Source organism: Micromesistius poutassou, assembly GCF_964030765.1.
Source record: "Micromesistius poutassou genome assembly, chromosome: 13".
Lineage (NCBI taxonomy): Eukaryota > Metazoa > Chordata > Actinopteri > Gadiformes > Gadidae > Micromesistius > Micromesistius poutassou.
Genome location: NC_140283.1, coordinates 12,362,146 through 12,386,537, shown reverse-complemented (window position 1 = coordinate 12,386,537; position 24,392 = coordinate 12,362,146). Strand labels below are relative to the sequence as shown.

The following is a 24,392-nucleotide window of genomic DNA, read 5'->3' as shown; positions in this document are numbered from 1 at the left end:
TAAGAACCTAAGCGTACAGTGCCTGCATTTGTGCTGTGTGTATGTGTATGTGTATGTGTGTGTGTGTGTGTAAAAACAGAATTTGCAGAAATAGAAAGACGCCATACAGAAAACTAAATGTCAGCTTGTCTCCTCCGTTTCCCTCGCCATAGCATAAGCACAGTTCACCTTAACAAACTACACCAGAGCAAAAAACTGCAATGGCCCACAGAGTTTTTAAACAGAGCGAACACTTAGTGCCGCAAGAATGGTGCAGGGAAGCTTCTGTCCTCATAATTAGGTTCAACAACACACACACTGATAGCAAGTAGTAACCAGAGATGCTTGTGGGTCCAGCCCAGTATAGATCCCTGTGGTTGAGGACATCGTCTATATGTCTCTCTCTTCGTTCCCCACCCCCCCTCCCCTCTGCGTCCTGACAGGAGCAGGAGGAGAAGTGACTGTGCTGAAGCAGCAGCTTCAGTATCGTGCATGACGTCATCCCTTTCATCAGCAGCCGACTCACTGAATGAGGCTGGTGGAGGGGACGTGTGTGTGTGTGTGTGTGTGTGTGTGTGTGTGTGTGTGTGTGTGTGTGTGTGTGTGTGTGTGTGTGTGTGTGTGTGTGTGTGTGTGTGTGTGTGTGTGTGTGTGTGTGTGTGTGCAACGGAAATTCATGTGCCAAGATAACAAGCCCCGGCGGGGACTGAGAGGCAGAGGAGAGATGACCAAGGGGAAACATACATTGACAATATAAATCCTAACTCCTTCCTCCAATCACCCTGCATGAAAAGCCCAGAGTCACTAGGAGTCCAGCACATCCAACAGCGGGAGTGCTCAGTTGATGGAAGAAATGTAAAGGAGTATATTTTATGAAAAACTCAGAAAGACAAAGAAAGACAGACAGACACAGAGAGTGAACTGGTTGGGTGGGTGTGTGGGGGGATAGAGAGACCCAACTCGTGACAGGGTTTATAAAACCACACATGAATAGAGCCTGTTGCAATCATGTCAAGCAGGAGTCAGACACACTGCCCATACAACGCAACATCACCCATGGGGCAACGCGACACACACACACACACACACACACACACACACACGAGAGAGAGAGAAAAAGTTGCTAGGTGATGGGCCCATGGGGAGGGGTATTTCTAGGAGGCATCCTGGAAGGGGAGGGGGGGTTGTGTGTAATATCATCTTGACTTACTTTCTCTCAACGGGAGGAAAACAAAGGAGAGATCCGAGCGAGAAAGACTGGTTTCTCCCGATTTGCACTAAACCAACTTCCCGTGGTCCCCCATTACAAGAGCATTGGCAATGATAGGCAATATAGGAAACAGCTTAATCGGTATCCATGTAAAAAAGATCTGTACGTTACACAAATCACGCGGATTCATCCATTGTCTAGCCTCAGAATGGATCACTTCCAACACACACAGTCGCTTTCAGCTCTCCCCCCGATATGGAAACGATAAAGTTATTGGCGTGCCTGTTAAAAATATCCATCTTACCTATTTAACGTATAGGAGCCATTCCTTTTAAACCTCATCTTGGACGCCAGGAATCGGATAAAGAAATCCAGAATTGACAGTATTCTGATTGTCTTTACGCCTCGAAAACTACCGTTTTCCGAACGGCCGCAGACCAGGAACAAACGTGGACGAGGGAGTCGGATTGCAGACCCGAGATTCGTTTGCTGCTTTCTTTCTGTCGCTTCTTCCCAGACCTCCGCCCCTCTCCAGCTCCCCCGGTTTCCGCGGGGCAGGGTTTTGAAGTCAGGGGGACAAGTTCTGGGTTGTGCTTTGGATGCCGAACAAACGTTTCGACTGAAACAAAAAGACACGTTTGTCCATTCAGCGACAGCCGCCTCTACTTCCCGCGTGTTTCCAGAGAGACTCGTTTGTGGCTAACACCTTCTTTGTGTCTAATACCCATTGACGCCTAATGCATGTAGACATATCGGGGGAAAAATACTTTGGTATTTGTAAAGCAACAGAAAAAATCACTGAATCCTACATTCCTGTATTTCACCGTCAAATCACAGATTTTTTTTTAACTGTCGTTCATTTTAGAAAGGAACGGACGAAAAATACAACGCAAACCGCAAAAAAAAGCAAGACTCACGTGAGCCCGGTCTTTTCCCATTAACAGTGATGCGAGGGAAACAGGCTCTCGTGTTTCACGCCGGTGTCCTACGAACAGCAGCTATATATTTCTCTCCATATGCTCAACGGAGAGCACTGAACAGTCTCCACAGCTCCAACACTTGTCAAAGGCTGAAGGGTGAGAGAGATTTGAAGCTAAGAATAGGACCAAGGATCCATTAATGCAATTTAAATCCAGTGTAGCGTTTCCAAGCCATGCCAGGCCAGTGCTCTGGTGTTTCTGCAGAACTCCAGACAGCAGCCTCTTCAGACTATTTTGTGACCAAACATTTAGACTTTCATCATGTTACTAATTGTCTTGCATCCAAAAGCCCCCCCCCCCCCCTCCAGGACGACAAAGGAATGTAAAAAAAAATAAAAAGAACAAAGAAGCGTGCAATTGTGAGAAATAATTATTTGAGCACTAAACCAAATTCATTTAGTGTTATTGTGGACCTGATATGGGTATAGTATAAATCATATAGTATATAGGATATATCATTCACTTAACAGGGTAGCTGTACCCCTGATTCTGTTACCCCTGGGGGTAGACAATTATCTATGTGCTCGTAGATAAGCTGTGTGTGTGGGCGTCTTGTTGTGGATCTGTCATTGGCTGTGTGGGTCTGGCCATGGTGAAACAAAGAAAGGCTTGGCTGATGCACTGCAGCCTTATGGTAAAATCTGTACACGTGTCGCAGTGCTGCATGTCGCAGAGCCGCTGCCTGGGCACCATGCATCGCACAGTTGCATGTAGACTAGAGGCTTGTTTTTTGAACACACACACACACACACACACACACACACACGCACACTTTAGCAGAGTGTCCACGGCCGACTGGCTCAAAGGCAGCTCATCAGCATTAGTAGCCCATAGCCCAGGAAGTGCTGATCAATCAGTTTGATCGACTGCTGCAGTCAGTCCCACACTGCAGTTACGTAAGGAGTCAGGAGAAGAGGGGAGGGAAGATAGGGAGGGGAGGAGGACAGAGAGGAGAAGAAAAGAGGTGGAGACGGAGAGGGGGGACCATGGCTGTGAGGGGGGAACATGGAATTCAAATGAGGGGCCAGCGAGTAAGAGGGTGAGTGGATTGATACAGGGGAGTGGTGGATAGGAGGCAGGCTGCAAGGAGACTGGAAGAGGAGGAAGGACAGAGGGCGCACCATGTATGGAAGGATAAAGAAGAGGACTGCACCATTTTTCCACACAGATGCTCTCTGCAGGCCTGCCGTCTGCATTGCTTTATCTCGGGTCCGAGTTGAATAACATGAGTGTGTGCACGCATGCAATCCCCCTAATCCAGAGCAGCCAATGCATGCATCATCTGTTGCATAAAAAGTGATTTCCTTTTTCATCCATCAAAACGCTCCGCTCCTCCCCTGCGGCTCAGTCATGTGGAGAGGGGGCACATATTACCACTCTTCATCACTGCCCTCATCATCCCAGCAACAGGGCACATGGCCGTGTTCCAAGTTAGCCGGCAACATAGAAAGACAACAGTGGCAAGAAAGTAAAAACAACAATAAATAAATAAAACACCAATGCATTGCTATGACAACAGTTGTGGACATCCCACGCAGAAACAAATGAATACCGTGATGTGAGTTATTTTTCGTCTCCCTCCCCCTGGTGACAGCACTTGGGCTGTGGGCCTGATGGAGGGAGAGAGGGAGAAAAGCTTCCAGAAAAACAGGCAGCCTTGGCTGCTGTGCATTGGGGAATGGCCCCCTGGCCCCTCCTCTCCTCTACATAGGGTTTCCAGGAATACACTGCACAGAGCCATGCTTGGGCCGCAACCCATTAGCAACCAGAACACACACACACACACACACACACACACACACACACACACACACACACACACACACACACACACACACACACACACACACACACACACACACACACACACACACACTTCCCTGTGTCAAGGGAAGCGGTACATCAGTGGTTGTTTGGGAGAAGAAACTTGTGGCTCTAGGAAGCAACGCTTTGTTATGAGCCAGCCATGTTGGACAGTCAGAGAGGTGATTCAGAGAGAGAAAACACACACACACACACACACACACACACCAAGAGTTTAAGTAATTTATGAGATCTGATGAGTGTCTGGGTGTGTGAAAGAGTCTACTGTAAGCCAGAAGGACGCTAGGAGTCTGTTTGTCTGTCTGTTACATACACTCTGGTCCATACAGAGACAACAGCACCATAACTAGTCTTTAACTGCTAGTCTTTCTGCCTGTCTTTCTTTGTTGCTGTCCATCTGCCTCCCGGCCTTTATGTAAGTAGTCTATCGCCTGAGTTGAAAAGTTGATCCTGCAAGAAAAGAGAAGCGTGATGATGATAACAAAAGCCCAGCTTCAATATTACGCTCCACCCTGGCTTCACATTACAGACCCACTTCACGGAACCAGTTATAGAATCTGTTGCAGATGCACTGCAGACAGATCCATGGTAGAGTGTTCCTGAGCTCAGGATCTGCACTGATGCATTTCACACTGCGCTGAAGAAAGGGATCGAGGAAATGAGATGGAACTAAACCTATCAGAAGGATCTTTGGATCGCCACCCATCAAGGTTAAGACAAACATCAGGAGGGAAGGAACCAGTTAGCCTGCAGGGCCTGAGTGGATATTAGGCTTTAACAGTCATGTTGAGAAAGAGTATTGCGTTGTAGGCCTAGGTGCCTCTTTGCTCTAAACGGGGAAGGGTATGTTGTGTACTTCTAGGGTGCGGTGGCGCCACCTGCTGTCGAACAAACCTACTGCATTGTTCTTAGGAACACCACAAGGGGGCGATACGGTGTGGTTTGTGTACCATGTGAAAATAAAAGCAAAGAAAGTTTGATTTGTTACCAATGTAGAAAGGTGTGGCTGTTACACACCTACGAACTGGGCTTTCAAAGGGAAAGAGGCAAGTATAGAGCATGAAGGTTAAGTAATCAAAAATAAGTAAGAAAGGAAGGAAGGAAGGAAGAAAGAAAACCTATACAAGGAGAAAGAGATGGACGATGAAGGTTTGATAAAGAAGCTAAACTTTCTGAAATCTGATCAACCAGTACACCTGAATCTCGGCGGGATTGGTACCAGTGGATTGGTTGCAGACTGGTGCACCTGACTGGTCTGCATCCAGTGGTGATGTGTTCAGCTTTTCATGTGATGAATGGGCTGTTTAGTTCCCATTGCAATGAATGATGGGAGGGCCTGCCAGCCTCAGTAACACAATAGAGATCTGATTTCATGCAAAATTTGAGTCAGCTTTTCTCGTCCTTTTGCCACTGCCTCACGTTCTCTCCCTCTAGCTGTGCCCTCGATCTTCCTCCTTTTCATTTATTCAATGTATTCCAAAAACAACCTAAAAACTGACACCCATTTTCTCTTTCTTAAAGACACAATCAAGCACAAGCACACAATAACATATGGTCAAATAACTACTCAACAAGAATAAAGGTCAGACTTTGAAATGTAAGTGGCCTCCACGTAAGGTTCATGAGCTGTGGGCAGGTGTTAAAAAACAATGTGCAGGAGTACTTCATGGCACTCACTGAAAGTGTGTGCAAAACGACTTCACAGCACATACTGACACGGTGTGCTGAAGGACTACCAGGCACGTAATGTAACATCTTTCAAAGTTAAACAGGAAGTAAGAGCGATAAAAAAGTAGGAAGGATGTACTTTAATTGTTCAAGATCGCAATGCCGGAAAGTGACTAAAGACTTACTTAGTACCATGTACTGTTATTGCTTGGTTATTCACAATTACTTTGATATCACAGATGTTGGGTTTAGAGGAAGACATGATTACATTTTAATGTCGGCTTAAAATAGGTGTCATCTTTAGTGATTTTATTTTTAGGCATGCTTTGTTAAAAACGATAAACTGTGCATTCAAGCTGTGTACTCTTCAAGACTGCTGCTGCAGCCGGGCGTAATTAAAAAGATAGCTTTGGCAGGCTGGTTGAACCAGAATGGTGGAGGACAACCTCCACAAGGAAGGGTGGGGATGCCTGTGTTCTGACTGAACAAGTTTATCCAATGGAGGTAGGAAGCATATGGAATGGGAAGGATACACCATGTACTACAAAAAACATTGAACTAAAATGTAGCCTCTGAATGAAATTAAACAATAAACGGATGTCCTGGGTGACAGTGTGGCTGGTTCTACATGTTTTTAGTTGTGGTGTATCTGAGTAATACCCCCCCCCCACACACACACACAAACTAGTAAATGTACAGTGAGTAATACATTCAAGGACTTCAGCTGCAGAGACGCCATGCTATGCCTGGAGGATGGTGCCTGATTAAACACAATCCATATAGATATGATACATATGAATTAGGCCTGGGCAATAAATCAATAAATTATCGTATCGTGATAGACTCTTGATCAATATCAATATAAAACAAAATGTTAAATATATTTTGATAAGAGACTGGACCACCAAATCTAGCAGCTAGGTTTGTTACACAAACACGGTTCCATACTTATTTACAATATTTGAGTGTTTTTCATTGTTGTATCGACATTGGAGTATTTATCAATGAAGAACAGTGGATGGTCATATTAAGTGTTAAACAGAAGTGTTTAAATCAAGCATGGTAACTCCTAGTCTTTTTAGGTCATTAGAATTATCAATAGTATGTTGTTCACGTGAGTCTTGCTTTTTTATGTTGATCAATATGATCATGTGCTATCGTAATATGTCTTTCTGCCATATCGCCCAGGCCTAATATGAACATGTATAATTGATAGAATACATGAGTATTGAAGAACTATGGACAACATGGAGCAGATCTTTCTTTTGCAACATACCATAAAACGGTACATTAGTGCTGCTACTCAGAACGTAGGAAATTGTCCACTTAACAGTTACAGTTGGTTGAACTGTTCTGCCTGTCACTTCAGACACAATACCAAAGTATATTATCTTGAAGAGGAAGTTGCAGTTAATGAATGTCATGCAAATAAAAGCTATAGAACAGGTTCCTAATGTGAGTAGAGGGGCAAAAAGCTGTTGAAAAATAAGCACATTTTCATGTCAAGTCTTAACTTGTGAGAGAAGGAAATGAAGAAGCATGGGTTGGCCTCTGGAAGCCCAGGCGCAGCAGAGAGCTTCATTAAAATATGCCAGTGGGCCATGATGAGTGAGGCCACGCTACGGTGGCCTTAGTGTCCAGCAGCCCTTCTAAAAATAACCAACTCTCGTCTACGTCAGCCCCACTGCCCACGTGATGGGTGTGTGTCTGTGCGTATGTGCGTACGTGCGTACGTGTTTTATATATCGATATGTTGAACCATTCACTTTTACCAAGTGGAAATGAGAACCAGAGAGCGATGTGTTCTGAGGGCTATCACTGTTGGTGTCAGCATATAACTCATGTTTTGAGTCCCATCCTAAGTATGTATGCTAGAGGAGCGATGCTCAGAGAGCATGCTATAACAAGATGTGATGTGTTTGCGTGTGGGGGAAGGAGTGAACGGGACCTCTGGGTATTGAGTTTGACTTTCTCCCTCTCTTAATGTATGTCACTTTGTCTCTCTCTCTCTCTCTTTCTCAGTGCAACACATGATGAGATCATCAAAATACCCCTGACCTAGTGTTCTTCAATGGGGGGAAACGGATGTTGGGAGTGTCTCACACACACACAAACACACACACACACAATCTTGGGGCAGCTTACCGAGCGGATGTCCACCATGGACGGGGAGTTTGCACATAGCCTGTGGACAGTCACACATAGATTTTCTATTTCCATCACCCAAATCCAGTAGCCAAGAGGCTACAGAAAATAAGAAACGAGATTCTCTCAGATCCCAAACACAATAATCCGACTTGTCTTTTAAAATTATGCGTTTTGGTTGGGGTGCATTGTATTTGGAAAAAGAATTCTCTCAGTCAGTCTGTACTCAGTACTGTACTCAGCTGTATGTGGGAAAATGTAATGACCTTGTAACCGGAGAACTGATGAGTGTATAACATACAAGAGGAGAAAAGAAGCAGGCCAGCTCGGCAGGGGAAAAGAGAGACAAGACGCAAACAAGAAGAGCAGAGGTTGGGAGATAAAGAGGAGGTCCCTGACTGGCCTTGTTTCAGCCCTCTCTGATTGGAACCCAACTCTGACGACCAGGCTGCAATCTCCCTGTGGGGAGAGCGGTGACTTGTTAGTCGTTACTGCTGTATTCGCATCCGGTTGGCTGAACGGAGTGACATCGATGTCACTATTGTCAGGTGATGTCCCTTTGAGCCAATCATAGCCAACCATGTTGGCTAACCTGTGTCTGATTTGGTATCCCTTCATGAATCTCTGAGCAGAATAGAAATAGTGATGTGTCACTTCCTCTATAGGATATTAATGGATGTGGTACTGTCGTGTGTGAGCAGAAGTGTGTTGTGTTTTAGGAATTGAATCTCAACTAAAAGGGTTTTTCAGATCGAGGCAGATGAGCAAAAAAGGTGTAAAGCAGCTATAATGTATCCCCTTGGGAACGTGTGATGGTGTGGGGCATACTATAATCCCTTAAATGCCAATTTTCAGTCCCTAACAATATGGGTTTCGTAGGTTGAACAGAACAGTCCAGGGCCTTGGTACACTTATCATCTCAATGACATTTGCGTGATCAGACACCAAGGATCAGAAGACAGACCTGGCATGCAGACTAGACACCTGAATGCGTACTCGGTAGACAGAAATGAGCTCGGATGACTTGTTCTCGCTAAATATTATACATCCTGGTTTCAAGAGCAAAGTGTACCGTTATGTTTGTTTCAATTTGTTGTCAGCACCATACAAGTCATGCAATGTTGTGTAAGTATAGCGTAGGTTAACAGGGTTCCCGTAGTTTCATGATCAACATTTATATGACGTTGTGCTGCTAATATCAAATGATAAGATTGAGCTAACCGTGGTGCTAGAGGAGGTCAATGAACGTTGAATGTCTGCATGAGGTACGGGAGTGAACAAAGTTGAAAAACTACGGTCCTGAAGAGGAAGAGGTGGAGATATAGACAGCAACAAGTGAGAAAGCAAGAAAGGGAAGCTAGTGAGAGAACTGGATGTGAAAGAGAAGCCCGGTTAAAAGATGAGCATCGACAGACCAGGGCAGGGGTCATCACTAGAAGCTTGCTTAGTTGTCCCATTTCTCTCTGTCCACTATCTCAGCTAGCCGTTAGCCTCATTTAACCGTGCAACAGCCTCAAATAAATCAGCCTCACACTCCCCTCTCCTCTTATCTGCAGTGGGCCGCATCGCGAGGCTAACGCTGGGTGATAAATGGCCGCACTGCCGATCGTAAGGGGCTCTCAGAGATGGGCTTAAGCACAGGGATGGCATGGTCCTCCTTTTGCTCTCTTTAGAAGCTAGGGTCTAGCTACTGCGAGCTCCCCCCCGCGATCTACTCTACCTCCATCCTTCCACCCTCTCTGCCACCAACAGCACCCGAAACAACACCTCCACCACAACACAACAATCATCTACCAATACAACCAACACTACCACCACCACTACTACTACTACTATACCACTAGTGATCCACGGTTACTAAATCTCCCTTACTGAGAAGTTAACAGACCATTAGACCATCCCAAAGTAAAAATTAATATTTGGCATTTCCTCAAATATGAAGAAATGTGTTTTAATTTCTCTACTGGGCTGGTTTCGAAAGAACACGTTCAAACAATGAGAACAGCCCCATTCTGCTTGACCAAACTCCATCTGCCGCTGCTTCTCTTCCTCAGACCAGACAGGAAGTGTGTCATATGGCGGACTAGTTCATGGAGACACACGAACAATACGGAGGCGGTGCTGCTGATGGCCAGGGTCTAATTATGCAGGCCCAGCTCAGTTTCTGTCCAGTCTTACAGCAAGTCTAATCTGACCTCATTTCCTGCTTCTGTATATCCTACTGTATCTGTTCTGTAAACTTGGACACATGCCTTTCTCCCTCCTTTCCGGCCATTTCAGCACGCTTCATTCGCAGGACCGTTGATGTGCAACATCACCGAATCCGTTAAGATACAATACTGCATTAGCTAGTTCTTACTCCCCCTGTTCCACTCCTGTCAATTCCTTGCTCTTCTATCAACCGTGGCCGTGGCCTACTGGTTAGGGCTTCGGCCTTGAAAAAGAAGGTCTCCCATGCCCACATCCACGGCTGAAGTGCCCTTGAGCATGGCACCTAACCCCTCACTGCTGCCCGAGCACCACTGTAGCGGCTCACTGCTCCGGGTTAGTATGTGCTTCACCTCACTGTGTGTTCACTGTGTGTTTCACTAATTCACGAATGGGATAAATGCAGAGACCAAATTCCTTGTATGTGTGAGCATACTTGGCCAAAAAGCTGATTTATATTTACATCAACCATCAGTATGGACACTGGCACTGAATCAACCCTGTTTAGCCAGCCACTGCAAGCTATCCCGCTGATCTTACAAACATATTACACGCCTATTAGTGATCGCACACTAGCACAAGTTAGCACAGGAAGAACCTGCCCACTGGGGTAGATGAGATAAAGGAGAGAGGATGAGAACAAAGCAGACGAAGGAAATGTATAGAAGTTAAAAATCAGGTTCTGCTCTATTGAGACTGCCTCAGGTGTGTGTGTGTGTGTGTGTGTGTGTGTGTGTGTGTGTGTGTGTGTGTGTGTGTGTGTGTGTGTGTGTGTGTGTGTGTGTGTGTGTGTGTGTGTGTGTGTGTGTGTGTGCAATGCTTCGCTCTGTAATCCAATTACAGCTCAGCCAAGGGCTCCAGCCAAGGGCAAAGCTTAGCTAGCTGTGCTAGCACTAATGCTATCTGTGCTAATTCTAGCCATTCACCACATCTCTGCATAGTATCCTCAGGCACTGATTGGTCTTTGTATGGTGCAAAAAGTAGGTTCAAAAATGAATAACCAAAATTTGCCATCTCTTTAATGAACCAAGTTTGAATTAAAGCTGAAAACATTGCTTTGAAGATGTTAAAGGAATGGTCACCACTCACCATACGTTTCAATCGTACTACATGTGACATAAAACAATGATTCGAACATAACACAAAATGGTACAAGGCTTTTCTGGGGATGTTGCCCTGATATTGGGCCAATGTGAATAGACCTCGTCAATTAGGCCTGTTCCAATTAGAATGTTTTTCCTTATTCTGCCCTCACTGCAAAGTCACAAATTGTCCATTTAAATCAAGCATGTAGTGGGACTACATGCTTCTCTGTAGCTGGTGTAGCTAATACGACTTAAAAGTCATATTATGTCATGCAGTAGTTTAGCTCATGACATAGCAGGTCAACACATGTAGAGGATACAATTCAGATTCTGATTGGCTGGTGCCTTACGCCATCCTGAAACCAGGGGCGCAAAAGTATGTTGACTCAACCTTGACTTAAACTAGACAGAACTTGTTACTTTAGTATAGGAGATTTACAACATCATTCAACTCAAACAGGCTGTCAACTTCCTGATTCAGATACACTGTAGTGCATGGGTGGACATTCAAGTATGTTTTTTGTATTGTATATACATTGTATATCCACAGCTGTTCTGTAGCTGCCCCTTCATGCATACACAGGCCGTCATGAGCCCAATTCTATTCACCTTTCTGCCACCTCTACATTTTCCTCTCGGCCACAACACGCCACCCATTCATCTTCTCTGTCTCCTGCTCGCATGATGCTCCTCCCCTGAACATCCATCCACTTTCTGTGCCTTGTCCTTCTGAAAAACACACAATTCCAGATGACTTGCCTTCTCCTCCATGTTGGTCCATGGTGCTTAGACACACCTATCCCTGCATTTTATGCCATTGTTGGCCGGAGACTTGGGTTCCCTGGGACGAAATAAACATGAATGAAAGCATAACAAGAGGGGGATTCGATTAATCAAGTCCATGTAACAGCCCTATGAGAGCGGCTTGCATGTGACATAGGACTGGGAAGAAGATCCAGTGTGTGTGTGACGTGCGTGCGCATATGTGTGTGCGTATGTTTGAGGGCACACATGTGTGCGCGTGTGTGGCAAATCCCATTAATTTAACCGGGGGGGGGGGGGGGGGTCCTGCAGGGTGCTGATGTGGGGGAGCAAAGCAAAGCCTAAACGTGGCTTTAGGCCGTTGCAATGATTTTAGCCGAGCTAGCATGAAAGTCGCCCCCCCGTTGGAATATGATAGGCTTTGACAGCACAGCAGCTTGGCTACAGTGTGGAGCAGCTACCGAGCTTCACAAACTGACCGGGTGGAATCGCACAGTCCGTGTTGAATCACTGCTTCTGATTTACACACATTTGCATAAGCAAAAAATAATAAAAAATAATATTAAGACAGACAGACAGACAGACAGTCATATGACTTCTGTCGCCGTCTGGCAGTCCTTCCCTCGCTCTCCCACTCCCTTGCTCTGTTGGCAGTGCCAGATCTGGCCGTTACAAAAGAGTAAACACATTCCCAGCATGGGACCACTCGTTGTCTGCCAAGCAAAACACATAGAACATAGAAACGCAAGAAAACGACTGACACAGATAAAGCAGGCAGATAAAAAGGATCAAAATAGAACTACTTGTTAAATTTAGATTACTTGCACCACTGTGAAATGTTTGGCTGAAGCAGCCCTTTATCTTCTGTCTGCTGCTTTGAGTTGGACTGTCAGAACATAGACCCCAGGGCCAAGATAATCTTGAAACATCCTTACGGTCTGAAAACCTGTGGACATGCATGCAGTTAGCACATAGGCACTTGTCAGTATACTTCCACGTAAACTCACATGGGGTACGATTGCACACCAACGCCAGCTTCCTGGCTGTGGTACTAAATTATATATTTCATTCTGCAAAACTCCACCTGAGTGTTTCTTTTAAAGAGTAGCTAGCTCAGGGCTGACCTCAGAAACTGACTCCACTAACACTGTGTCTGGTGATCAGTGATCAGGGTTGACTAGAACAGTGCTCCTTGCTTTGCTAATTGAGGGAGGATCGGAGCAAACCTCCAAAATGATGACGGACACAAATATCCATGTGTCTGTTGATACAAAGGCACGTCCAGGGTGTGTAGTTGAGAGAGGCTGGCAGAGACTCAGCAGGCGACACGTAGTCAACACAGAGTCACGCTGGCCTGTGTGATACCAGGGCATCACTCTGGGTTCTTTTTTTACATTACAGTGTCTGCCGCTGCCAGATAATTCCAAAGCCGGTCTCCTCTCAAAATAAAGTCCCAGCCCAAAAGAGAAGCGACGCTGTTTCGCAGCCAAGTCAGTCATCTGAGGAGGAATATCTTTGTAGTTGTTCTGTGTTGCTTTTTCAACATTTGTTTTGGTTTCCGTCTGCTCTGCTTCTGACAACACAACACCGTCAGTTTGATGCCGGCTTCATGGAGGAAAATAGGATTGCTTGGATTGATGCACTTGCTATCCCTCATGCTGACGCAGCAGATTTGTCCTATTATAAACCCAATTGCCCTTATCGCATAGCTGAGCTGTACTGAACTATTTTTTTTTTATGATTCATTGCACAGCTCTACTGCTACCTACCACTGGGCGACTTTGGGATGGATATTAGAGATAGCTACCGCTGTTTACCATTAGCCCAAAAGGGAGGCAAGCTGGACTCTGCCCTCTGCCCAGCTGAGCAACACAGCCCAGAAATCAGCCAAGCACACATGCCCCTGTTAAACAGTGTGGAGAGAGAGCAAGATAGAGCGACAGAGACGGACAAAGAGAGAAAGATTTATATTTGGTTAATTTATGTAAAGAAGATTAAGGGTGAGATTAGTGATAGGGGTGGTGGTGGAGTGGTGGTGGTGGAATGGTAGGTCCATGGCAAACTGGTCCTTTCAGGGGCCAAGAGAACTAGCCTCATCATAGCTTCCCTACTTAGCTAACCTAAAAATGTGGGACATAGATTCATAACCAAGTTGCAATTTGCATCAATGATCCTCCAAATTACAGCTATATTAGCCTGAACTCCTATTATGAGACCTATAACCATTAACAATCATCAACCTTATCAACACCATCACTGAATGGTTTTAATGTGTATGCAGCCATTCTGTATCCAACACGGTCAACAGAGCAATACAACCAGATACACACACCTCTATGCTGGATAAAACCTATTATAAACCAGTATATCAAGTCTGACCAGTTGGAGCATCTTGCATTTGTGGAGAACATGAATTGCGTTTGGATGTGACCAACCTCCTCTCACAACATAGGTTCATGTTGTCCAAACATACTGGGACCTCTAGCTTGAAGAACTGCAGGCTAGTAAACCCCTTCGCTTGGCCTTCGTTTGGCCGGTAGTTGTAAATAAAAAATGTAATGTCAAACACAACATATTTATGTTTTTCTTATAATTTGATTTGTTAAAAGGCCTTCTAGTTAACGACCTTCATGCAAACTCTTGATTCAGAGTCAGACCAATGCCAATTACCCAGCCGGTCAGCATTCTAGGGAGCTGAACTTCTTGGAACTATCGGTTCACTTCTCACAGGCTGGAGAGAGTGCAGAAGAGTGTCTGCTTCGTACGTCATTCATCACGGGCTGCAAAAGAGAGGAGGAGCCAGAGAGGTTCACCTGAGCTGACATCGCGTGTGAATGTTTGTGTGCAGAGCAGAGCAGTGGTGGAGATGTAAATACGGTTGAATCAGGACGTGGCTGCCACTGTTTAGAAACTCCCCACCCCACCATACCTTTTGGAAATACAGATTGAGTCATAGACCACAAATAGAGACACAGATAGAATTAAACAGGCACGTGTGACAGAGGCACACTAAACTCAGCCTTATTCATGGCTGTTCAAGTGGCTGAGGTCACAAAATATATAATGAATTTACATAGACAATATTGCGGAGCTCTCAAAAATCCCCATGCATCCAATTCAGGCACCGGGTAAATTGTGTGACCAACGACCATGTCTCAACATCTTCAATAAAGAAACCATTTACCTATTCACAGGCATGAATGAGTTTTGAAGCTAGTATATACACAGGGACAGAGAGCAAGCTACAAGCTACAAGCTACTGGTGCTGGCATTTTAAAAGATACTGCAAGTGTGTTGGGGAGAACGTAACTCCTCTCAATAAGCAATCATCCTGTGCTTGAGGTCCTTTCTCCAGCTGTTGAAGTCAAAGAGGATGGGGCACCTGGCACCCTGAACACCATCCATCTTCATCGCCATGGCTGCAGGGTTCATTAGGCTTAGCCCTCAGTGGAGCCAGGATGCCTGAAGCTCTGTGCACTTAGTTGTCCCCGCTTACGTGCGTTTTACGCCCTCTCTCGCCCTCCCCCTTGCTCTCTTCCACTCTCTTTCTCTTTGGCATTACTGATCTATCACTCAAAAGTGCAAGGATTAAACATCTGTCCAGCCATCCCATTTCTATCCAGCAGGAAAAGAGAGATTGAGGCACCACGCATCACATTGTCATAACTATGCCCCCGCCCCCCCACCTCGCTCAACTGTGACGTAACTTCCTGTCTGACTCTGAACAGATGAGGTCACATCGCTCCAGATGGATGCATCATGCTGGTAAATGGAAAAAATAAAGACCACCAAACGGACATCCTCCATCTTCCTCATCACACACACACACACACACACACACACACACACACACACACACACACACACACACACACACACACACACACACACACACACACACACACACACACACACACACACACACACACACACACACAAACAAGTTTCATGTGACTGGCCTTCATCTCGCTTCCCCATCAGAAAGAAAGACACGTCCCATTCATGCCTTTAGTTGGGCTCACCAGTCTCTCATTAAACCTCACTTCTCCCTTTTTCATCCCTTCCCCTTTCTTTCGGGTAATCTCCCTCTCCGCATCCAATATTATCCCCACACACACACACTTTAATAATATCTATCTTAGTCATGGGAAGAGCAAGTCAAAGATATTTTGGTCACTCAACCTAAGAATAGTTACCTTTTATACATTCTAACTGTCATGATTATGATCATCAATTATTATCATCAATATTATATCATCAATTACTAACAGATATATTACTTCAATACAATATTAGTTTATTACAATATAATATGATAACTTTTTTTTTTAAATGCCATGAGACGCAGTAGTATTGGAACCTTCCTCATATGTACAGTATGCAAAGCCAATCTTACAGCGTGTACCTAAAAATAACCTCTGACTCCTTTCTTTAAGAGCGTGAACCTATCTCAGTACTCGTGACATTTGCTAACCCCCATGGAGAGGGTCAGACTGGTTAACTGGCAAGAAAGACACACATACATAGGATTGTCTGGCACTAACTCTGCTCTTTGACCTCTGTGTGTCTCCAAATTAGATGTCAGATCAGATACATGTGCTTGGAGTCTTCCTTTGAATGCGTGCCTACAGGGCTGTGTAACTGTGCGTTTATAATTAAGAAATAGAGATACAGAGACGTTAGACCGCACCATTTGATGCACACCACATACATTTGCTTTCGTTTCCTCTGTCCATGAAGTGTGACACTGAACGGGGAGTTTCACTTACTAAAAACATCACTGAGTAAAACTGTTTAGATTGGCAAGCAACTGTTGGGGAGAAAATAAAAAAGCCAGCAACAATGAAAGAGAGGAATGTCACAAGAAAAACGCCCATTGAATAATTCCAATAATCTGCATAATAATAATTAAGAAACAAGTTAGGGCAGCTGCCACACATTTCAGCCTGAGCCATAAAGGAGCTGTCTGGTTATCTTGCTCCAAGCCAAAATATAAGCTGTGTCGTCCCCCCACCCCACCCCACTCACCCCCACCCCACTCCACACACCCCCACCCCCCATCAAAGACCTACACCCTGCTTCTGTCCGACAGCAAGATAAACAGTCAGTCAGTTGAGTGGAGGGCCTGTCAATAACACACCTTACAGGAAGACCAACAGAAAACGTGAAACTGAGGAGTGCACTGTCAATATGTATCAGATGCAAATTAAACCAATGCATTGTGTTTACTAAAGAATAACTACTGAGGTTTGGAAGGGGACAAAAAGTAGGCCTTCATGAGGTCTCTTGCTGTGACCATTTGTTTGTGTTAAGTGCATTCAATGTATCAGTCTTTATCTGGTAGTACAGAAAATGTATTACCAAATAGAAAAACACTCAATAACAAGGGAAGTGATCATATGGCTGCAGGTTTCAATGCCTAGTTTCATGTAAATCACCTTGCATCATATAGCATTTAAATAAAAAACAAATGTAGGAATTGATATTGTAAGTGAACGTCCTCTCAAGTTTTGCAATCCACAAACATTTGCCAGTTAAGTAAGCCAACCTCGCAATACTATATTCTTGTTGGGTTCTCTGTTAGTTAGTTACAATACGTTGGTAATATAACTTGGATATTTTTAACTACACCCCTGTGTCATGAGCTTAGGGGTCTTGGTTGTTTGTATAGGGCTTGTGTAACAAGCAGGATTAGCATGACTGCTATGGCCGGAGTGCACGCAGTGAAATCGACAAGCAAAGGTGCGTCTCGTAAAAGGAAACAAGCAATGGATAGCGCCGTTAGCATGATTGACTGGTAGCTAACGTTAGCTGTCTGCTGCATAAATCATAACTACAAGCTTTACATTATTGGTCAGTTAAATAACCTTGGCATATATATTTTCCTACTTATATCTCTTACAACCTTAAATGACATTATTGGCAGGTTGGTAGGACGCCAAATAGATGCCCAAGATATCAGCTGGTGGTGGTCGGTTAATATCAGGTTGCGTTTACCAGAGTAAAATGAGACCGCTGCCAGTTATGCTAGCTCAGTTCAGTGTGGCTAGGCTAAAGCTAGGCAACAGGCGACCCATCACATACTTTGACACATTTATTTTGCAACATACGACAACACAGCACATTTCCCCTGCGTTCAATCGGTTTTATGGACGATGTCAAAAGAGACGTTTCGCAACCTGCACCAAACCGACTGCGCGGCTGAGCTGTCATGAGAGCTGTCGTAAGCTAGCTAGCCGAGATAGCTGTACTCACCCCATTAACCAATCCATGGTGGTGATAGCAAGCCTAGTGTAACGTTTCTTGGCAGGGGATTAATTCTTCAAGAGCTGGACCCCTACTGTATCCAGCCACTACCCGGGAACTAGTCCTGGCTGGACCCAGATCCTGTCGCTACCGGCCCGGTCTCTCCCGCCGCTTGCCAGAAGTCGGCGGTCAAATCAAATGTGGAAACTTGTTGTGATGTCCTTGTTTTGATTCCAGTCCAGCGTTGGTGTAGTAGGGTGGCAGCCACACAGTCTGTTGTTAATGTTTGTACCTTTCGCTTGAGCAGAGCATCGGACGACTTGGGAAATGGAATATGTGCTGAGGAATACAGCGCAAGTCAACGGTCTTGGTAACGGTCCACTTTCTGGTCAGCGTGGTACCCGTGTGTGTATGTGTGTGTGTGTATGTGTATGTGTGTGTGTGTGTGTGTGTGTGTGTGTGTGTGTGTGTGTGTGCGTGTGTGAGTGATGTGCGGTGTCTCTCCGTCGGTGTGTCGGGTGTCCTGCTTCGTCCCACAGTAGCGACGAATGAGTTGAGCCCTGGGATGCGGCTGAACAAGCCCCGGTACCCTCTGTCATGTATCCTTGTATGGCTACTAGCGTGTTAGCTGCTAAGCCACCACAGCTACTGCTTTCTGAAGTCTAGAATGAAGTCCGGAAGTAAACACACGCACGCACGCGCGTACACACACACACACACACACACACACACACACACACACACACACACACACACACACACACACACACACACACACACACACACACAACCAGACCCTCTCTCACGCGCGTAAAACACGACGCGTAGAAATAGGTGAATATTGATATAATGGATACAGTAAACTTAGACCTTTTTTTTAAATGATGACGAAAACATACTATAACCGATCTACCATAACATTATTCTTTATCAAAATGATAGAAAATTCTAGAAATGATTGCCAACAGAAACAGGCCTCATGTCATGTTTATCTGCAAATGAACATTGCTTTTGAAGACACACAGGCGCACCCAGATTTGGAAAGATCGCTGCAAATGCTTAGTGCTTATTTGCGGCTATTGTTTTAATTCAGAAAGATCTGTGTAGGCCTACTGTCAGCAAAATTGGACTTTGTGCGTGAAGTGTGCGTAGTTGCGTCGGTTACTGACTCGCTCATGTTTTCTTCCACACCCCAAACACTGGAGCTGGAAACGATGAATGGCAAGTAAGTGCATGTTAGTCAACTGAGATGATCTTTTATGAGAATGTTTTTCTTGAACCAGTAAAGTTCCGACTGTTTGTAGGCTACCTTTAGCATTTCCACGAGAATACAATTTAAAATATGCGACTCAGTATTTTCCGTGTGCGTCAAACGCGTCTGTTAATACTTGTGAATGGATATGGATACGTGACACATCGGAAAGCAGACATTGGAATAACCTTGGCCTGACCCCTATACCAACATCTAAAACCCACATTTACCTTATACTGATAGATTTATGTGTACCAATATAAACAAAAGACAGAGACAGACAACTCCAGTTTGCTATAGAGTGATTAATATAGCCTTCTGGGCTATTGACAAATAGCTGTTGAGCTTCCTTTATCTGCTGTCTATTCTCCTCTTCTTCCACCATATCCGCCTCTATTCTTTTTATGCTATCTATCCTCCCCATACTCTGGACCCTCGCGGTTCTATAAATAAACAATTGGTTACAAGCAAGCGATAGGGCATTGGGAATAGAAGCCCTGTTAACAAAAGGCAGAACTACATAATTGGCTCTTTTACACCCTAGTACCCTGGTGGCCACCAATCATTTAACAGGAGGAGGAGTTAGAGCAACGATTGACAGGAACCCAGTTGAATAGCGACTATTATGTAATACTGTTAAATGCCACTAGAGAGAGCTGTGGTATCTATGTTTAAAAGAAGTACCATCATTTACACACATTTTAAAGGGCAGTATACTGCTGACAACTAGGCTATAGAATACCACAGATGTAGCCCTATACTATAATCAAATATCTAAAAAATTAAATAAAAAAAATAAGACGAGCTGTCACACATTGGTTAATTTATAGATTGTTTCATTTCCATGTACATTGCGACTATATGTTCTTCTGGAATAATACAGCATTGTAAGTTTTACATAAAGGCCTATGTGTGTCAAATGTAGTGTGAAAAAATATGAATCTATGATGGCCAACCTAATGTCTTCGGTTGGCAATCATAGATTCATCAATTTATGAATCTATGATTGAAGTAAAGGTGCCTTTACATTGAACGTGATTGTGTTTTTTTTACCATGTGAATAAATAAATAATAATTATAAAACATGGATCTGAATGGGACTGTACACATTTGCTGTTTTTTTTTGTTGTTGTCAATACACAGTCCTCTTCTTGCATCCATAGTAAACTACAATCATAGACCTAGAATTATCGCTATCTGTTATGTGCATTGATAATTTATCTTGATTGCAGTCAGCGCTTCGAAGACAGGCTTAAACTAGTACATTCTGCCACTAAACTCTACACACTGTACCTTTAAACCACTTACAATTCCCAGAACAATGTTAGGAATTAGTACAAATAATAGAACACACAATCATGCAATCATGAATAAAGAACACCCATATGTCTTTACAGATCCCTCCCAATCTTTAACTCATTGTTTGTAATCCATACAATATCGTCCCTTAAGCAAGATAAGTAGATAGCCACGCTCTCACTGTGACCAAGGTAAGGCCTTTGGTCCAGTGATGTCATGCCGGATGGCTGGTGCCAGAGATTCACTGCATGGGAAAAACGAACCCTGCTCCGGTCAGGTGCACGTCTGGCCCCATGAGCTGCCTGCCCAAGGTCACTTCCTGAAATATAAAGCCTCAGTCAATAATAAACCAGAGACATCAATATGCTCCCATCCTACGCCATTTGCACTAAGGGGAGACACAGTGCTTCACTCTGCTACATCCTCATTCTCTCTCCTTTCTCCACATAACAAATAAATAAATTAAAAAACCCTCAGAAGAATGGGCCCATTTGTCTTCTAAGGCATAGTGGAGGTTTTTATAGTGAATGCAAAGCAGCATTTTGTTGTTGAATGTGATTTTAAGTGATTTGTAAACATAATGAAACCAGTGTTTTGTCCAGGTATTTGAACATCCATTATCATTGTGCCTCCCTGTAATTCAGTCCGCTGTTGTCCTCTTTTATTAGGCCATTGAAAGGCCAGGGCTTGTCACCACAACATACATTCACCCTCACAAATTTATACAGACATGAATCTGGAGGAAATCGTCCAATACAGCAAGTATAAATGCACACATGTCTGAATGTGCACATGCACACATGTACACACACAAACACACACACAAACCTCTGCTATTTAAAGATCAGCTGCAGTCAGGGCGAAACTTTGGCTCTGAAATATATTATATTTTATTCATTGCTGGTATCAGTAACTCAAAAAGCCATTTGGAAGCATTATAACAGAGACACCTCACATTACTCAGGGGTATGAATTATAAATGCAAAATAGATGCTATCGGGAGCGTCTGTATTCTTGTTTGTGTTTGTATATTCGCATATGAAGAAGAGATGGGCGTCTGCTGGACAATGTCTCACTGAATGTGCGTTTTCCCACCGTAATTCATCTTTTATTGTCTATCATCCAGCTCCCTTCACATTCACGGTAGTTTGTTTTGTCAAAAGTGTATTGTTTTAATGACTGAGCTCTTGTTCTTTTTGACAAAACATTTCAGTGACTCCATTTTAAACTTGGGCTGTGTGGTAAATGTCTGTCAGAGAGGTACTGATTCTAAAGGCTGTTGTTGTTGTTGTTGTTGTTGTTGACGACAGTATGCAGAAAGCTGTTGATGCTTAATACTGCTGTTTTGTTTCCTTGTACACAATAGATTGTATGATACCCCTAAGGAGCCATGATGCCAGTTTACATAGTTTCCATGCTGTGGGTATGATCGGTCGATCAACTGATATCTGTCTGACATGATCTCATCATCTGCTGGTGGATGCTTGTGCTTTTTTTCTCGGCAATGACCACATAATAAAGAGGATCACAAATATGACTTAATTTCTAGTCGTCGACGCCCGCAAGTCTGCCTCTGTGTCTGCGTCGATTCTGCATTTGTGTGTGTATGTGTGTGTGTGTGTGTGTGTGTGTGTGTGTGTGCGCTTATGTCATCAGTGGCTCCACACTGACGGCTGATGTCTTGATCTGAGTCAGTTTTAGTCACATCACTTATTTCTACAGACCTGGCTCTCACAGACACACACGTAATGTGTGTGTGTGTGTGTGTGTGTGTGTGTGTGTGTGTGTGTGTGTGTGTGTGTAGTGAGAAACACTTCCCAGTATTACTAATGCTAATTCTTTAAAGGCATCAACGACATCATGCTTTATTTCCAAACAGCAGCGCAATCAAAGATGAACAAAGGGGGGCTGTTCCAACTTGCCGCTGAGATTCAACGAAAATCAGACATGAACTAATTTGCAGACGATGGCAGCTAATCAGAAATAGCCGAACGCCTGGCCATGACTCGTGAGGTCATGGTAAGTGGGGAGGGGGATGATAACAGACAACTGGAGCCGACAGGCAGAAGCAGCAGATGGCTCAGCGTGTCCAGATTAGAACACCATCAAGAGACACTTTTACCTATTTTATATTTTTATTGCATTTATTTTATATGTTTTATATCCTGTAAATGTGTATTTTAATTTTTCTTATGGTTGTATATTGTATTTCTGTTTTGGATACACCATAGAACGTTTACTTGGCAAGGTAAAACGATTTGGAAACTCATGGCTTTACCCTGGGCCTTATGATTTTATCAGGCTGTCAAACGGTATCCCCCCTGCTGTCCCCAGCTTACCTAAGCCTCCTGGAGACAGATGCCATCTACTTCATGACCTGTGTCTTCTTAATACTAAGTTAAACACAAATAAACACATTTATTTAATCATGCACAACAGAAAATGCTAACCCTATCCCATATGCTTTTAAGCCTACATGGAAGAGCAGTTTGACTCAGTCTTTGTGTTGGGAGTTACATGCTTAAAAACTTAAAAACGTTAAAACTGTAACCCACTACACACAGGCAGATTTTGAATTGTAATAGTCAGCGAGTTTCAATAGGCTAATAATCAGGTGACCCTTTCCCATTTGGTCTTGTGTTTCATGGGTTGGGCAGGTGAGGTAGTGTCTGTGGTGTAGTGTGGTGAAGTATGACGGGATCATGTGATGTGCTATGTGGATCTATATGCTGCTGACCACAGAGGAAGAGAGAACAAGCACCTGGGTGTGTGTATGGGGGGTCCACTGACGGGTTCAGGACATGGGAGTGCTGATGATGCTGATGGAGAGAGAGAGAGGGAGAGAGAGAGGGAGAGAGACAGAGAGAGAGAGTTCCATTAGAGGCAGACACATGTCAGCATCTGTAGCAGCTATGGTCAGCACTTTAAACCATTCATACACACACACACACACACACACACACACACACACACACACACACACACACACACACACACACACACTTATATAGAGCCACATGTACGCAGTGGTAGACAGCAGATCTCTCTCTCTCTCTCTCTCTCTCTCTCTCTCTCTCTCTCTCTCTCTCTCTCTCTCTCCCTCTCCCTCTCCCTCATTGGCTCTTTTCATTCTACCTCTGATGACTAATGAAATTGGAGGCTCTGCGGTCGGATGTTCATTCAATCTCTACCTCCTTTAACTTGCTGAACAAAACAATCGATTGACTCTCACCTTGCCTTGACAAGGGACGCGTCGTGTCAGTGGTGTAATACCAAGAGCCGACAGAGGGGGGCACCACTAGGTTTCACCATCCGTAGTAATCAGAATTGGCCTCTGTGCATACACTAAAGCGTTATTGGTCGGCTGAAACAGGATTCAATGGTCTTCATTGGTTTTCCAATCTTAATATTCTTTGTGACAGCCCGTTTCCACCATGTTAAAAAGACACTGGTTTGGGGTAAATAACAACTATATCAATACAGGGGTGGATTACCCTCTCAATGGGGCCCCAGCTCAAATACAGAATGTGATATGTCTTAATAGGGCTTTCCTAATCATACAAAATGGATTATGGGTTGATGTCAGAATGGGGCCCCTCAGGTAAATATCACACGATATGTGATGTGATATATCTAAAAGCCCTCTAAATCATGAAATTCTGCTTATGCCACAATATCTGTGTGGAACCCTGAATGTACCTAATCAAGAATGGACCAAAATATAGGCTAGGCCT

General features: G+C 44.2%; 1 protein-coding gene across 2 annotated transcripts in view; it reads right to left on the bottom strand.

Annotated features, from left to right (window-relative positions):
- Nucleotides 1-18,700, bottom strand: part of mob2a (MOB kinase activator 2a) — a 48,442-nt gene extending 29,742 nt beyond the window's left edge. Inside the window, exon 1 of one of the 2 annotated variants that reach the window (XM_084477399.1) lies at nt 18,117-18,700. In XM_084477399.1, the coding sequence (XP_084333525.1) occupies nt 18,117-18,133 (17 nt within the window). In that variant the 5' untranslated portion in view covers nt 18,134-18,700. Of the gene's footprint in view, nt 1-1,493; nt 1,855-18,116 lie in introns of those variants that run through there. The other variant, XM_084477400.1, reaches the window with a different exon arrangement.
- Nucleotides 18,701-24,392: the final 5,692 nt, after the last annotated feature.